At 36.0% G+C, this 17,855-nt stretch overlaps 1 protein-coding gene across 1 annotated transcript in view; it reads right to left on the bottom strand.

The window, feature by feature from the left end:
- ANGPT1 (angiopoietin 1) overlaps positions 1 to 17,855 on the bottom strand; it is a 156,660-nt gene that overhangs the window by 10,059 nt on the left and 128,746 nt on the right. The window contains exon 8 of the mRNA XM_040065768.2: positions 1,800 to 1,930. Coding sequence (XP_039921702.1) covers positions 1,800 to 1,930 — 131 coding nt within the window. The remainder of the gene's footprint in view (positions 1 to 1,799; positions 1,931 to 17,855) is intronic.

Here is a 17,855-nt window from a genome sequence, read left to right as displayed (position 1 = left end):
CTTTGGGAATTCTCCCCCTTCCACCCTATTAAATTCATTTGGTACCAGTAAATTCCAATCTGTGGTTATGCTGTTGATTTACAGGAATGCTGCAGCAATATATGTGAACCTTGCGGAATGGTTGTTCAAGAGCAGACTGACCTTAGCAGGGTGTTGACCTGTCATAGAACTCAGAGCAGGAAAATAAACAAAGCCCTCAGCTCCCAGAACTAGCTGCCTGGGAGTAGAGGTGTTTCCAGGCAGCTCAGACACATGAATGAGTCTGCATTTAGCACAAACACAATTCACACCCAGGAGCTTCTCACTAGACTCTGGCCTGCCCTGTAAGAAACATTACTTTAACACAGCATGTTCTCTAAAGGGAAAGGTCAACAGCTTTAATTAAAATAAACAACTGACTTCTTATCCACTATCTCTCTCCAGATCTATCTGGTAAGCTTCTATTTTTTATAGAAATGAAAAAGTAGTGTCTGATCACCTGTCCACTGGAAGAAGTTTCCCATGATAACATTTAATATGATATCCCTAGAGGAAGTTAGGGGAGCTTGAAAATTTGGCTCCTTACGTTCCCAAATGGGTCACTTCCAACTGGCAAAAAAGAATGAGCAGTTGGGTTGTGCATCTGATATAAATTTTCAGTGATGGAAAACCATCTTCAGTTAGCAGATGATTGCTTCAGAGGCTCATATGTGCCTGGATGTGAAATTAGCTGAATTCAATCAGAGTGCCAGTAACCACAAATAATACAGGTTTAACAGTCTGATCCAAAATACTGACAATTTTACATGCTATAGGTTTGGGGTTTTTTTTTCCCCAGGAAAGTTAGAAATCACTGAGAGAGTCTCCAAACAAGATCAGATGTGAAGATAAGAAAGGGCCTTTCTTGGTCATAGTCAGCAAACCAAAGAATCCCAATTTAAGCTCTCTGCTATTATGTGGTATTCTAGAGATAAAAAATGAGCTTGCCCATATAGGGACTAGGAATAAGTATCAGTTGCCAGAGAAAATTCTCTCTCTTAGGAGCATTAGGAGTCGTAATGGAGAGATAATCTTAGATATTCATTCTCTGCTCTGCAGGGAACAAATACCAATCGTATACACTATCCTTGCTGGCAGTCAGATTCACTTGGGACTTAAAACTGTCCCAGTGTAACCTGTCTGTGCTCCTCCCCACCTCAACCCTTATTTCCTTCTGTAGTTTGACTCAGCTCACAAAAATATCAGCTTAAACCCTCCAGATTTGAAAACGTGGTTACTGGTCTAGTCTTTCACAGGTGAGTGAATCAGTCATTTAGTGTCTTTATACAGAGAAAGCTTAACCATTATAAATATCTTAATAACACAACCACATCCCTAAGTGAAATAGATAATGTATTACAAGACTAGACTTTGATTGTTTCTAAACTTCATCATCTAATATCTAATACCTGGCCATTTCTCTCTTCTTTTGCAGGTTAATTGTCCAGCTTCTCACAAACTTCTTCCCACCTTTTTAAACTTTTATAATTTTCTTTGTTATTTTGCCTTTCTTGCCTAAACGATTACACTAACTTATGCTTTCCTCTTTGATATTGTTGCAACAGCTTCAGTGCATCTCTGAATAATCCTTTCTCTGCTGATAGAAATCTAGAGGTATTGGCACTATGAAAGAATATGTACAGAAAAAAGTAGCAGTAATAATAATAAAAGTTTTCACTCAGGACTTGTACATCCATGATACAACTTCATCCATGATTGCTTTAGGAAAACACAGTAGATTCCTATTAACTTACCATATTTTCAGAGTCAGTTTTACTCACCTCCAGTCAACATGAGAGCACATTTACACATACAGTTGTCATTGTCAGCATCTTTTGTACTGAATTCAGCACCATGCAAGATCAGGCTACTCTGTTTTCCAGCAGTTCCACTGTGACCTTTTAAATGAAGCCTGAAACAACAAGAGAAAACAATCAGGGTCACCAAAATAGAAAAGAAAGATAAGAGATTCAGATTTTATCCACATCAGGTTGGCATTGTATGAAGTGCACACAGAAAATTCATTAATCTCTTGTGCTTTGGCTCAATCTCTCTGTTGTTTCAGGTGTGAAAAGGGGACATTTAAGGTTTTTCATTGTATCTGTAGTAGCACATAGTCCTTTCTCCAGAACAGAATTGAGCTGAAGGAATTGGAACTGAAAATACAACAAAGTAGAGGGAGTGAGAGAGGAGGAGTGAGAAGAGCTGTCCAGATATCTGGAATACATTGACAGAATAACTGAGTACTTGAGTAGCTGGTTTCGTTACTGTTTCTTTACTGTGGCACAGAAACAGCAACCTCAGTTAACAGGAGTCATGTTATTAATGCCTGGGCTTGGAAGAGGATTTTTAGCAGCCTTAGGATTTTTAATTCCACCACTTACAGCACAAGCCAACAACCCAGTTCTGCCAAAGCTGAGTGATGAATAGAGAATAACTTAGAGTACAGGCCTAAAAGTCTTCCTAATTTGCAATGCAAAGCATCTCTTTTTCAAAGGAGTCTTTTAACTAGTTGAAACCACAACCATGAGCTAGGAGCTGGAGCTCAGCTCCAGCAGCCAAATGTACCACCTGCAGGAATGTGGAATGGAGTTCCTCTGTTCCACCAAGGAAACACTGAGTACATCTGACCTGGGATCACACTGAGTACAGGAGAGGAGAGGAGAGGAGAGGAGAGGAGAGGAGAGGAGAGGAGAGGAGAGGAGAGGAGAGGAGAGGAGAGGAGAGGAGAGGAGAGGAGAGGAGAGGAGAGGAGAGGAGAGGAGAGGAGAGGAGAGGAGAGGAGAGGAGAGGAGAGGAGAGGAGAGGAGAGGAGAGGAGAGGAGAGGAGAGGAGAGGAGAGGAGAGGAGAGGAGAGGAGAGGAGAGGAGAGGAGAGGACTGCAGGAAGAAGAAGGTATCCTTTGTCATAATAGCTTCATATGCAAGAAGGAAAAGACAGGATCTCAGTGTCAGTGGAGAAGTTTGAAGCCACAATCCTTACACTCAAGAGCAAGCCCTAGCCACTGGAGCAAATAAGAGGGAAAGACACATCCCACCCCTGTCTCACTGAATCTACAGGTTAGGAACAAATCAGTCACAGGGCTAACCAAAAATATGATTTTGTAAATAGTGGGATAGACTTCTCCACTGAAGTGAGAGACATCTGTTCTGTCTTCTAGGGTTATTGAAGAGGGGCAAATATAGGTTTTCAATATCAAGGAGTTAGAAGAACAGAGGCAGGACATAAGCAGGAGACATGGCTGCCTCTCTCTGTGATTTACCTGGGAGAGCTATCCTAGAAAAAGTTTTCCCAACTTCTCCTTCAGACAGAGTGAACAAGGAGAATAGATGGGAACCACTGACTGTCACTGCCTCTCTGTTGTTGTATTTTTATCTAGTTATTTTGTATGAATAAAAGAGTAAATTACTTTACCTGAGAGTCATTCATCCATTTGTTTAGGTGGAAGACATACTTTGCTGCAGTGTTCACGGTATTAACCGCAGGAGTAGAGAACATCCCTAACCTTTCGAGCCTACAGTAGTAGCAGTAGTTAAGCCATTGGCATTTCTTCTGAGATGAGGACAGTCTGTCCCAAGAGAACTCTGGAGCTGAATTTTGCTTATGAGAGCAAGGGCGCCATATGACAGCTTTCCTTAATCAAGTTGTTGATTGGCTTGTTTGTTAATCAAGGCTGTTGGTTTAGTTTTGGTGGGGGTTTTTTTTGTTGTTTGTTTGTTTGTTTTGCATGCATCTGGGGGTGGGTATCAGGTCCAAACAAAGCCAATTAGATTACACTTGTCCCAAAAACTCACTATGGAAAAGCTTTGTCAGGCTATCCAATTAAGTTACTCAAAATGTGAAGGCATAGAACCAGAACTTAGCAACCTACATAGTTTCATACTTGTAGACTGATGTGAACTTCACCTAATTTTCAGTGAATATCTTCCTATGTGTCCTTTGTTAACTCTAAAAATGAATACAGTAGATGCTAAGCATGAATATTTTAAAATAAAAAAAAAAAAATTAAAAAGGAATTGTCACGTTTATCCTTTTAAAGTAGCTACACTGCTTTCCTTAATTTGATTTTAATTTTGAAAGTTGCATGGCTGAGGCTGATGATTAAAAACCTTTGGACTCAAACATTCGAGCAAATTTTGTATATATAGATAGACAACTGCACACATATAAACATACAAAACTTATTGGATTAAAAATAAATATCATGCATAGTCAAATAGCTTCTGGTAGAACAAAAGTAGATAAGGCCAAGTGTAATCCTCAGTAAAAGACTGTGAAAATCCTTTGTAATTTAACAAGAAACAACCTAGGAACAGGAATTTAGGAAGGTCATTACATTATGCTATTGCCCAATCATGGTGGAAATTATCCTGTAATGACCACGTTAATCTATCAAAGGATGTTTGTTTTAGACAAGATTAATCTAAGATCTGTCTTTGCACATGTCCATTTCTTTGTTTCATACAAATGAAGGGCTGGAATTGATCCCATCTTCATTCATTGGACTTTTGCCTTGTTTTTCGGGCTGTGCCTAATATTTTGCAGAACAAAATAAACTTCCCTGAGGTTGTGTTGATTGAAAAATTAGTTTTTCACATGATATCTAAGATTTGAGTTTAAATGGCTGTACATCCACATTACATCAGCCACACCAAAGCTCAGAGAAGTCTCATAATGTCAGCATAAAAAGAAAATGTTGTTTACTTAAATAAGAAAGACAAGGTTAGCCAGACCTTTTTATTAGCAATCAACACTATAAAACCCATTTAGTCCAATTAAAAAAAAAAAAAATACAATCTAAGAAAAAAAAAAAAAAAAGAAAGAAAGAAATATTACTTGGTATTCAATGTTTTCCCCAAAGGGTGAGGGCATTAGGATTATTTACAAGCTCTTTACTTTCCCTGATATTTTACAAACATTCCACTCATCACAGATGTAGATCTTGCCAGTTATGTTTGACTATTCCTCAACACAATTTGTCTAGTATGTCCCCAGTGACTTTAAAAGAATAAAGCTTAACTTGGCTCTGAACTCAAGTGTACTTATCATACTGCAGCCATGTGCAGATGAACCACAGGGTGAAACACTAATTCTGTTTCTTTGGGCTTTTCTCCCTGAATTGGCATTGCCCATTTAGGGAAAAACGACACTGCAAAGTTGGCACTGCTTTACAACAGAATCAGATCTCAATGAAAACCCAGAATTGGTCCTGAATCAATCAGGGGCTCCAGTTCAAGCCATACAGGTCCAAACTAGTCTGGCTTGAGACAGCAAGTCCGCACAGCAGTGGGCCAACTGATGAGCTTGTTAGCTCCCAGGAGCAATAGACATCTTACTACTTGGACTTAATTAGTTATTCAGTATTTTCTGATTCATATTGGTAGGATTAAACCTTTGAAACAAACTTCAAATAACTGCTAGGACACAATTTCCCTCCCTTAGAAAAAAAAAAAAAAAATGGCAATTCAGGGTATAATTCTTCTTGGTTGCTCATGGGGGAAAAGGAAATAAAGTTAACAATAAAAAGCAACTTATTACTGATTAAAAGTCAAAGAACATTTTTAGGAGTACATCTCCAGTCTTTCCACTTCCTCACAGCCAGGAACTTCTGATCAAGGAAAGAAGTGGAAGCACTGCTTAGGCAGGAAAAGTAAATTCGTGGTCATAAAAGCAAGAACAAATCTACTTTATCTGCATACAATGAAACTGAAAAAACAACAAATGAGCAACAGCAATTAAATAATGAGTAAATAGGAGTAAGAGAATACTGCATTTGTATATTAAATTTTGAGGACTTCTGATGATTTTTTAATGAAATTCTAAATTCACTATGAGGAGCAGAGCAGCACTCATTTAAAAACTAGCAACTTTCATAGTTGATATACTAAAGAAGAAACAACATATTTTGAAAAATATTCCTACTGTTATGTCTTATCTAGCATGGGTGTTAGAAACATCCTGCATTTTTTTCAGGTGATATTAGAGCAATGGCAGCTTGGGATCTCACTTCTCAGATGGTGAGGGAGAACTCTTGAGAATGTTTTACTTTTCAACATTCTTATTGTGTGACACAACTTGACTATCTGCAGTAGCTTGAAACAAAAGTAAGGTGTATTGTGTGCAAAGAGTAGATCTAAAAACATTACATAAACAAAAACAGGGCAGCCTGAAATGACATTTTAAATTTACATCAGAAATTTTTGCTTTTGCAGCGATTAGATGACCTAAAATTCTTTCAAATATATACAGCTTAACTGTCTTCATACCACATTAAAAAAGCTTAACAGATAAACTTGGGATAATTCTACATAAATAACAAAAAAAATTAAAATTATATAGTTCTGCAATATACAGCTGTGAAAATTGCAACACACAGAATGAGATATACAGAATTCTAAAAAATAAATGCAGTCATAATAAATCCATGTGGGAAAGTTGTGTGCTAAATATCACTAAAGGTGTAGGAAATAGTTTCTGATGCAGCATTTTACATATCAAGCATCTAATTTTAGATTTTGTATTTATTTATTTTTACTACAGTTAGTGAGAGTTCACTAGAACTCCCAGAATTAAATATGAGCTAGTTTTTCTCTATTGTTTTTCTGTTAGAGTTGCTTGAGGTCACTCCTTCATTTATAGCAGTCTCAATGAAACAGCTAAGAAGTCATATCTGGCTTTGTTGGTGAGTAATAGTTACTTTGTAAACAAACAAGATGATAGCTTACTGCAAATATAAACAGCCATCATTAAGCGATGTAGAGAACCATTTCAGCTACCTCGGTGTGCATCTCTTGAGTATCCTGGGGTAAGAGCAAATTTCATCTTTGCCATAGTACTAAAAATCTGAGCAGAGATCTCCATGACTGGAATTCATAAACATGAGTATTGGCCGAATATCCTTAACAACTAAATAGAGAGAACCAGGAGTAATGAAGTAGGATTTAAATGATTCAGCATGATGAATGGAAACGAATACACTGCCGCTTGCCTTTGGGAAATACATTAAAGGGATGCCTCCATGCCTTCTGTTTGTCTCTGCAGCCTAAAATGTCTTTTCTCCAGTCTGCTCATTCCACATGGCAGGAGGGAATATCAGATTCTGATCCCTTCTCAAAGGAAGGGTTGTTAATTTTGATGGAAATGGTCATGGAAAAATATTAGTTGTGTGGGGATCAGAATCCTGTACCCAGAGTTTCCATTTTAGTTCTTCCTAACTTTGACAGCAACAGAGGGCACCTACATCTCAGTCCCTCTACTGGTCACCACTTAGGTATGTCCTGCATGTTAGGAATGTGAAAGACATCTTTCTTTTTAGAACCCCTGACTGACATTACTTTGCCCTCTAGTTTAGAAATGTTTGAGGCTGAAGAAGGATTTAACTTGCATCTTCCATCTGGTTAACAGCTGCATCTAAATTTTAGACACCTTCAGTTTCTGAAAGGAAACACACTTGTAAAGATGCTGAAGTTGGTAGTTTCATGAAATGCAGTGTTAGTCAAATAATCCCATTCATAATGGAATTTAGGTGATTAAGTCCCTTTTGTGAACCAAAGCGCACTGGACTGCAATCACTTCGGTGGACCCAGTATAAGATTACACTTAGGATACTCTTAGGCATTAATTATAATAATACTAAGTAAGAAAAAAAAAAGAAAACCAAACCAGAGAGCAACTTCATCTTGACTTCAGGTTTTGAGGTTGTTTTCCCTCAAAAATGCTTTGATCAATTATTTGGGAATCAAACCCCCTTTGTTATCAATTAATAAGACATAATGTCGACATTAGATATTGTTAGTTTCTTAGAATTCTTGCCAATGCACCTTTTACTGAACATATTGCAAAATCTCGCCAAGTTTCCCAATAGTAACAGTTGTTCCTAAATAACAAAACCACCTCTGTAAAAAATACATATTACAAATATTCAATGATAGAAAACATGTTATGAACAGGAGAAAAAAAATCTAAATAATCACTCTAGAGGAATACTGCTGTTGCTGAGGTTGAAACTAAAATGTCTGCCAAAAACCAGCTAAACATGGAACTAAATATAATGTGGTAACAATCTGTGAATCCTAACCCTAGTGTTTTACCTATATACCCTAACTTTTCCATCCTTTTGTACTCCCACTAAAGGGAAATATCCCTTGTGTCTGCTCGTTTTTAAATCAGTGGAAAGATGATCTCCTCACAGGAGATAGATCATGAGCCATCTGTGGTGACCAGGGAGATCCCTGTAAGTTTGAACTCTGATGGACTGTAGAGTAAAAGGCATAGTCAGTGCCCTTGTCCAGATTACAGATAGATTGCCTGGGCACCCATTTGGATCCTTTTTCTCTTTTAGGATATAAAGCTTTTTCTTAAACGTAGCCTTTATTTTTTTCTTTGAAAAGGAGAGGAGGAAATATTTAGATTTCATTAGGGCAGCACATACTCTCTTTTTAAAAACAAACAAAATCAAATAGACTCACGATTTTTTAAATCATGAATCAAGATTAACTAGTTAGCAAGAATGTAACACCAGATGAGGTAAATAATTATTAGAAGTAAACAAAAAGCTATCCTAAAAGAAAGGAAAATACTTTGGAGAAATTGAAGAAAGAAGACAGGGTGGAAGATGACAAAAACTGAGTCACCACTACTCTCAAAATTTTGAACTCTTGCTAACTCATTTAATTGAGTTGCAAGAACAATTCACCACCTGGATCACTGCCTGTCTTTGAATGAATAACTGATGTAAAAATACCAAAGACAACCAGAAAGGAATATCACAGTTGGTGTCTGGCTGCAGAAAACCAAAATATCAACAATAAGAACACTAAATTTTCCCCACTCCTATCTTCAGTACTAACTTGCAAAACAGTATACGTGGTAAATTCATGGATTTTTTAAATTTAACTTTGTTATATTCCTAATAGAGTTGTAACTGCAAACAGGAGGCATGATGTCTCTGCAAAATGTTGAAAACCTGAATAATGCAGTAAGTGACAACTTGAACAGATTTTTAACTTGGCTCTCAATATTCTTGCTGCCTGGACATGAAAACAATTTCCTTCTATATTTCTTTTAGAAAAGTGTAAGACGAAATAACCTCTGTATTTCTCCTTGGTTGCTCTGTAGTAATGACTCACTACTGTAATTATTATCTGACATTACTGCATCTCCTTGCCCATTCTCCTGTTTAGACAAGTGAAATGTGCCAGCCAACAAAATATTAATTCAATATATCCAGAGTAAGAACATTTCTGTGCCAATTTTAAAGATAAAATGTTACTATAAAATACAACTATAAATGAATATGATCAGTTTTCCTTTGGAATTATTTCAGTACAATCTATCTAAGGCACAACAAATCCTTTACAGTAGAGGGATCCTTCCCTGGAATTGCACACTGTTTACAGAAAAACTTGTTTTCTCTCTAAGAGTCCACGGTAATTTTAGCTTGTGTTTGAGCTTCAGACCTGACAGGTCAAAGGAGAAAAATACATTTATTCTGGACTATGAACAAGCAAACAACCCAGCTGTGAATAAAAAACACATCTACACATTACAGCAAAATACAGTCTAGTAAGCCTGGATGCTGTACTGATTGTGAGTTTTTACATATAATGCAACAAATTTCCTTTTTCTATATTAAGTTTGATTAATAATTGAGTAAAGCACTGTACTTATTGAATAAAAAATACACAGGGTAGGGATAATTAAAACATATCAGGATCTATCATCAGAGAATTTTTTCCTAACATACAGCCCACAGCCTGTCACACTGCTGTGTGCAAACAAATGGTGCTTTGCCATGGTTTACAACAAGTGTTTAAAAATATGTTTATTCTGGACAGTGAGCAGGCAAACATATGCTTCTGTTACTTGAAATACATGCTACAGAAGCCACAGAAAGTCACTGAGGCTGTGTGAGCTGCTAGGTTTGCAGATGATGTCAGTAGCATGGTGGTGATGGAGAGGAAACATACAGTAACACTGGGTTTTACTGCTAACAGAAACAGAAACATATTTACGGCTACTCTCACAATGATGTGTTGAACAGAAATAATTCCCTCTACTCTAATCTCTCACCAAACACAGCACAGAAGAGATACATTAATCTGCTACTACCATTTTCTGTTAAAACTATTTTTCAACACAATAGTTATTAAAACAAAATCACCCAGCAATGTTTTTTCTCATGGAAATCTGAAATGAAACTTTTTGGTTATTAGATTTATTACATTTTTTATTAAATAGAAGTTAAATTCTTGCTACAGAAAAAGGTTTCACTCTCTCACCAGCTATATAAATACTAAGATTTCCGATTGCTGCAGAAATGACCACTTTTTTCCTGATTCATGGCTTTATAAAACATAACGTTAATTTATAAAATGTAGGGGCTGAATTAGTTTCAAGCTTGAAATAACTAGAGATGATTGATGTTTTAAATGGACATGTAAACATCGAACTGTACTAAATTATAATGATTTTTTTTAATATCATTGAAGATTGATGAACTTCTTAAAAAATAAAATACAAAATTAAAAGTTATCGGAACTTTTTTCCCAGCACATGGACAAATCCAAGGTTAGAGAAATTTGCTTAATTCAAAATGTAACCTAAAATACAAAAATATATTTCTCCTTACTCAAACATACTTTCTGGGTTTGGCTGAAGCCAACAGCAGAAACACCAAAACTGATTCTTAAGGGATTTTTTCAGCACGGAAATACAGGAACTCTACAGAGAAAGTAATATTTTAAAAGTTTTTAAGGTTTATTTAAGTAACCAGGCCTTCTGATGCTTATCTTTACCGAATTGCTGAAGCTTGTGGTGTTTGTATATCTTTATTTAAGGATCTGTTTTACAGACATTGAAGTTAGTGGAAAAGTTCAGTGAACATTTATTAGAAATTTGATTTATCTTTAAATTGATTAATCATATTTGAAAATCCAGTAAAAGAGACCCACACAACTACAATAAAATTTAAACTTAATACTTCTTCCAAAATATGCTTGGAAGTTCCAAAAGTCTCATAAATATAGTTTGTTGAAATCCATGCAGATGTATTGTAATAGTGGATTTCATAAATCTATGCTTTAGTTGTACTGAGGGTGACATTAATTAAACACTGTCATCCACATAGGTTATACATTATCCTAATTAACTGTTTTAGATAAAATGGAAGAGGAAAACTTAATGTATCAGCATGCTGTCTATGCTTACTTTTACCCTGATAGCTACTGTAGAGATACTGGGTTCTTCTTACCATGCAGTGTCATTGAGAATTATCATTTACAGGCCACAGTAAAATATTTATCACACAGCTCACTTAATTGAAAGTCATTAATCATAAGTAACTACAAAAGTTACTAATATCATAGATAGACATGTTAAAAAATTATATTAATCTTTCTGAGATAAGTTGATGTTTGGAAATTAATTTGTCTAAGAAGTATACAGTCAGTGTAGGTTGGTGGGAGGGGTGCTAGGGCTTTGATTTGGGTTTCTTGTGGGGTTTTTGGTTACCTTTTTTTTTTTTCTTCTTTTTTTTTTGTAAAGAGTCTGCTGGAATTATGCCTGAAATTATCTACACTTGTGGTCTAAGAACATTAAATCCACCCTAAATCCATCTTTACTGATCAGTTAATTAAATGTTAATTAATTAACTTAATGTTAATTAAAACTTTGCTATGCAATTAGAAGAAAAAGTCTATGAAGATGACATTTAAATGTGTCATTTCTATTTACAGAGATACAAAAGAATATGTTCATATATACATGCCTAGCTCTTGAAGTTCCATAGGTTTTGTATTTCTTTTATTTTATTAAAAAAAAAAAAAAAAAAAAAAAAAGAAAGTAACTTTCTGGATAGAATTTTTTTTTTTTTTTTTTTTAACCTGGATACTGGATCCTCATCCTTTTCATTATTGCAGAGGTTCTATTAAATGTTTATACAGCTCAGCAGAGAACTGCAGTCTCTGCTGAGCAGAGACTTGTTGCAGAACCCACAACAAGCCACTGTCCTAAGGATTCAGAGTACATTTCAGGGAAGAAATTGAAGTGTTAGTTTAATTGATATTGGCCCCTCCTTAATATTAGATTGTTTCCCTGAAGTTCCATGGTTATGATAATAGGCCACAAACCAGGCAGTGAGAAAACTGAGCCTTAAGCACCCCTGCCCTGCAGGAGAAACAGATCAAGACCTGCATCTAGTGCAAAAAAATATTGGGTTTTCTATGAGAGCAAGTGGTAAGAATCAGGTAAGGGAGGAGCAGAAAAATAAGAGCACACCTAAGGACTGGCAGGCACATAGACTATGTCTTTGGATTCCAAATATTTTGCATAAACCAAAATGAGGAAATGTTTCCTGAAAAAAACTGTTCCAAAAATGTCAGAGGTATCTCATATCAGAGTATCTTCTGTAATGAGTCAGCTGCTGTGATTCACTTAAGGGGCATATTTACTCTTCTATGCAGTGAAAGTAGGATGCTGTCATTCTGCTTAAGAATCATGCCCCCTTCAAGACAGGCTTATATTTCTTGAAGTTGTGTATAGAATCCAAGCTCTTGGCTAAAACAGCAATGAGAGACATGCTAGCTAACAGAATTCTGGACAGAAATATGACTACCGAACCTACTCTTTTAAAATCAAATTGGATGTGGAATAAGATGCAACATGTAATCACCATTAAGAAAATATTTAAATACTGAATTTGACAAAATATCTAGGCTGAGTAACATTTTTTTCCTCATCTCTTTACTAGCACAACAGTTAATTGAAACTGTGAAAGGTATCTTTCAAATATGATAGAAAAATTTATGTTGGAAACGGAACTTAGGATCATTGAGTTCAGTCATTAATCCAGCACTGCCAAGAACACACTAAACCATGTTGTTAAGCAACACATCTCCACAGGTTATAATACCTCCAGGGATGCTGACTCAATCACCTCCCTGGGCAGCCTCTTCTAATGGTTGGCAATTCCTTCTGAGAAAAAAAAAAATTCTTAATATCCAATCTAAAAGTCCCCTCATGCAGCTTGAGGACGTTTCCTCTTGTCACTTCTTACCTTGAAGAGGCTGACCCCCACCTGGCCACAGCCTGTTCTCAGAGAGTTGTTGAGAGTGATAAGGTCCCCACCTGAGCCTCCTTTTCTCCAGACTGAGCACCCCCAGCTCCCTCAGCTACTCTCCATGAGACTTGTGCTGAAGGCACTTCCTCAGCTCCGTTGCCTTTGTCAGGACATGCTTTAGAAATCATTTGGGGGTTTGTTTTTTTTTTTTTTTTTTTTTTTTTTTTGGGGGGTTTTTTTTTTGGGTGTGTGTGTTTTTTTTTTTGGTTTTTTTTTTTTTTTTTTTTTTTTTTTTTTTTTTTTTTCCCCTTGTGAAGAGCTTGGATATAAGGGAATTAATCATTATTAATAAAGGTGGAAGTAGTCTGCAATTAATTTTTCATAAATTTGATTTGATTATTTATTCTTTCTTCTGTGCTAGCAGTGCATTCTTCCTTTATGATTGTGCATCTTTGGGCATTTGCAGATTCTGTTTCAGAATTTTTTCCAGTTGTTAATGACCAAATAACCCTATCAAATCTTACTACAGCATTGTTTTAATATGGATGGAATGGAATGAGTTTGTAGCTGCCAACAAACTACAATGTAAGGAAATAACCTAATGAATAACACATTAAAAGAAATATTTTGGGGTTTGCATGAGATTTTTGAGATTTATGCTGTGATTCATGTCAAGATATGTGTGCTTCCCACTGCATGAATCCCAGAGGAAAATGCAAGTATGTTTTGGGGGATATTATTTTCAAAGCAAAATGTTCATCAGAATTTTTTTTCTCTTACCTGTGTTTGAACTTGATCAGTCCTGATGGATAAGCCAGTTCACAGTTTATGAATTTCCTCTAATCAAATTAAAGGGCTTTACCCAGTGGCTATGTACTCAGACTCATAACATCAGTAAACCGCAAGAGATATTGAAGAACTATTTTGTGGACACAACAGGAAAAACAATAATTTCCAAATATGGAAATTATATAAGGTAATATTAATGACAACATAATTGTCATGATCTTTTTGTGACCCTTATATTTTAAAATTTTTTTATGGTTTTATGTCATCTTAAAGAGTGTGCAATCATAATGAAACAAGAGTGACTTGACTTGCAGAGAGAGCTCTGGTGGTTCTGCCTCAAAAATACTTCCTGTGTGCATAAAAGAAAAAAAAAATTACTTGTGTACATTGCAGAATGAGGGCCTAAATCTGTTAAAAAAAAAAAAAAAAAAAAAAAAAAAAAAAGGAAGAGGGCAAGGAGAAGAAGAAAAAAGGTGGGGATGAGAAAGCCAAGGCTTGTCTCATTCATATAGTATCATTCACACTAACATTATTCATTTTTTGATTTAAGATTTATTAAATTGGAAACAGGATGTAAAATAAAGGCGCTTATATACACAAGAATGTCCCACCTTCAGTCTGAATAGTGTGCAGTAGGTCTGGCTTGATCCCTTCACTCATTAGTGTCTGTATTGTTCAACATGCTACACTTACCCTCTGGCTTTTATCTCCATTATCATACTAAGGTTAGGCTTTCATTATAAGTATCTAGGAAAAGGTAACAAATTTTATAAGTGACTGATGCAAAGAGAGCTTCTGTGAAATGTTTATAGCTATTTGAAAAATAAATATTGGCTTTAATGTTTCCTTGGCATTCTTAGTGCAAAATTAAGTTTAAAAAAATGCCAAAATGAGTAATGTGGCACTAAGACCTTGGTAGAAAAATATAAACAGGCTATTAAAACATATTTCAACTCCCTTGGCGTCGTTTGTAGCCAACAAATGGTCATCTATGAGCGAAAGGTTAACTGACTGTCACCCATTTATGATCCAAGTCCTTTCCTGGTGCCACACTGACCAGGCTAACACAGATCAGCATGTTTTGCATGCCTTTTTCCCCCTAAAAACCCAGGTCATGACCTAATGAGAGCTGTGACACAATAATGACTCCTTTGGTTCAAATGGCATTGAGGTAGGTCCAAGGGGTTTTACTGCAGTGCAACTGAATTATTCTATATAAAAGAAAACAACATATGAACAGTTCGCATGCACTTGGGTCAAGTGTGTTGAGCTGTTCCAGCACTGAATTAAAATTGAAAACACTTCAGCCTCTAGGATCTGATGAAACAGAAGACTGGAGACCAGACTCTCTATGGTACCAGGCAGTTTTCTTTCTTTTTCTAATAGGCTTTCATTGTTATTGAGAACCTCCTTCTTGCAGATCTTTGCAAACCATCCTAACAATAAAAAACTCCACTGTATTGGATATCACAATAAGTTTGTGCTCTGACATTCAAAGTTGTTATCTGTTTGAAGGCTTATGTAAATTAGCAGCTCTTTAGACATGGTGTATACCTCTGCTTTGTGGTCTAACTCATCTGCTGCTTTGCTGCTGCAGACATAATGAATAATATCACTTTTTATTACCATTACCTTAGAGATAGAGACAGCTAAATCAAGTAGGAAAAAAAAAAATCCCAAAACTCAAATTCAAGAGAACAAGAAACTCTTAAAGATTGGTGCAATAAATGACTACTGAAAAATCTGGGATGATTCCTTTGCCAGATTCTCTTCAGGCACCACAGGTACACTTTTTCACTCATGAAAGAAACAAACTCACAAAAAAATACCACATTACGTTGCTGGTATTTGCTGAAAATGCACTGAATCAGTGCAGAAAGTGTTCTCAGGATCAGGCCTTAGAAACCTTGCCAGTGGAGCTGTTAATGATAAAAGGACAGGGAAGAACCACTGGCATTTGTTGGCTGGGAAGCTGGTAACAGATTTCAGAGACTTTAACTACGTACATTCTAGATTAAATAGGGGTCACTCTAAGAATTTCTGCTTGTGTTTTTCAAGCAGATGAAAGCTTGCTCTGTCAGTTCTCTGGGCAGACATGAGCTCATTCTGCCCACACTCTGTCCTGGCTGGAAGCTGAACTGTCGCAGCAAGCGCGACACTGAACCTACTGACAGGCAGGATATTTCAGCTTGGGCCCAAAGCCACATTGACAGGTCTACCAAGCTTCTGCTGAGCTCAGAGGGTGGGCAGAGAGTCAGCAGCTATGGGGGCATACACACTCTGAGGGGGCCTCCAGGTCCCATTCTTTGCTTCTGCATTGTGGAGATCTAAGTTTGAATGTTTGGCTCATGGTGAAAATCATGGACATTGCAGAAAACTTTGCAAGCAGCTTTTTTTTTTTTTTTTTAATATGGAGATATTGTCACTAATACTAAATAAATTCATCATAATCTTGTAAGCACTTACGGTCAACTTCACTTTGATAGGGATCTTGGTCATCCACAGGAAGAGCATATTTTTTCTCAGTGAGATCAGAGACATATCCCATTTTTTGTAATCAGATTTTCTACCTTTTCAGGACTGGCATTTGGAAGTGTCATTTTTTCCAGTTTTGATCAAAGTTATGGGAAGAATAATGTCCAAGTTAAATATTTTGAGCTGGACTTGAATTTGATCTCGAAAATGTACTGTACCTTACTCTTGCACAAATAATAGCGAAGAGAATGATGCAACCAGGGAATCTTAATTAAAGAAAATTTGCCAATAGAGAAATGTTTTCTAGTTATAAATTTTAATGTGAGTTCTTTTTTCCCTCATTCTGCATTTTACCTTTGAATTAGTTTTTCTGCTTGCAGTCTTATAATAGATGCATTATGCTGCAATACTAAATTTTCTGCATATCAGTGATTAACAAACTTCAATGAAACTCTAAATTTTCACATTGTGATTCTTATATATCTACAACATTTGACATGTCCTTACATATATCCATTACACCCTGTACACAAATTTTCACTATGCTAATCTACATTCTGAAAATAATTATAAGTTTATAATAAGTATTATAAGAGGGTTGTAACTCTTACATTATACAAGAATTAAGTGAATTCAAACAGTGAAAAAGTTTTAAGAGCACACACCACTTTTAATTAAGAAAATAATTGTAATGATAAAAATTAATTATTATATTATTCATTTTACTATAGAAATTGAGGAAAATATCACATCACTTATGTCCTTGTGATGGATAGTCTGAATTTAAAAACCACGTGACCTTGAAGATGCCTGAATATTCTACAAAGAGCAGTTTTGACATTAAAAATTCCTCATGGGTGGCAAATATCCAGAAGTGTCTCAGCTACACAAAATCCTTTTATTCAGGAGCTGTTTCATGTCAAAGCCCAGTGGAGATAAGGAAACACTGTTACTGACTTCTATATCAAAATCTAAACTAATAAAACCAGTACTTTTTAGCTCTTTGTAGAGGCTTTGATGGAAGTAGCTTAAAGAAATGTAGCTCTTTTTGGTGTTATTACTGGTAGAAGTAGGATCTCTTACCTTGGGGACAGTGAATTTCATTCAAAACAGGATTTGGTAAATTTTTTTAAAATACTTGTTTGAAATTCTTTCATAATGTAAATGTAGAGGTGGCATAAAGCAATAAATGCTTAAAAGAGAGCAACACTGTGCAAAAAGACTGACAGTGTAGATAGGGAAGATAATAAAAACAAAAGGAAAGTAGTCATTTTAAGGTGGAGTAGCAAAAAAACATGGTCAATATTATATTAAAGTCCGTGCAGCTTTTTAGATGCCACAACATGATCAGTCTACCCGTTAGCTGGAAGAGACCTTGTGAAATCTCCACTGAACTACAAAATTTAAAGAGGAGATCACTACTGAGTTCCCATTAATAATTTTTCTGCCAATACTTACATTCATTAAAGAGTTCTCTCAGACCTCAGGCTCGTGTACGTGTGCAGTAGCCCTCAGC

Source organism: Hirundo rustica, chromosome 1 (assembly GCF_015227805.2).
Source record: "Hirundo rustica isolate bHirRus1 chromosome 1, bHirRus1.pri.v3, whole genome shotgun sequence".
In the NCBI taxonomy this organism is placed as follows: domain Eukaryota; kingdom Metazoa; phylum Chordata; class Aves; order Passeriformes; family Hirundinidae; genus Hirundo; species Hirundo rustica.
Note: the sequence above shows the minus strand (reverse complement) of the source record. Positions and strands in the feature narration are given on the sequence as shown.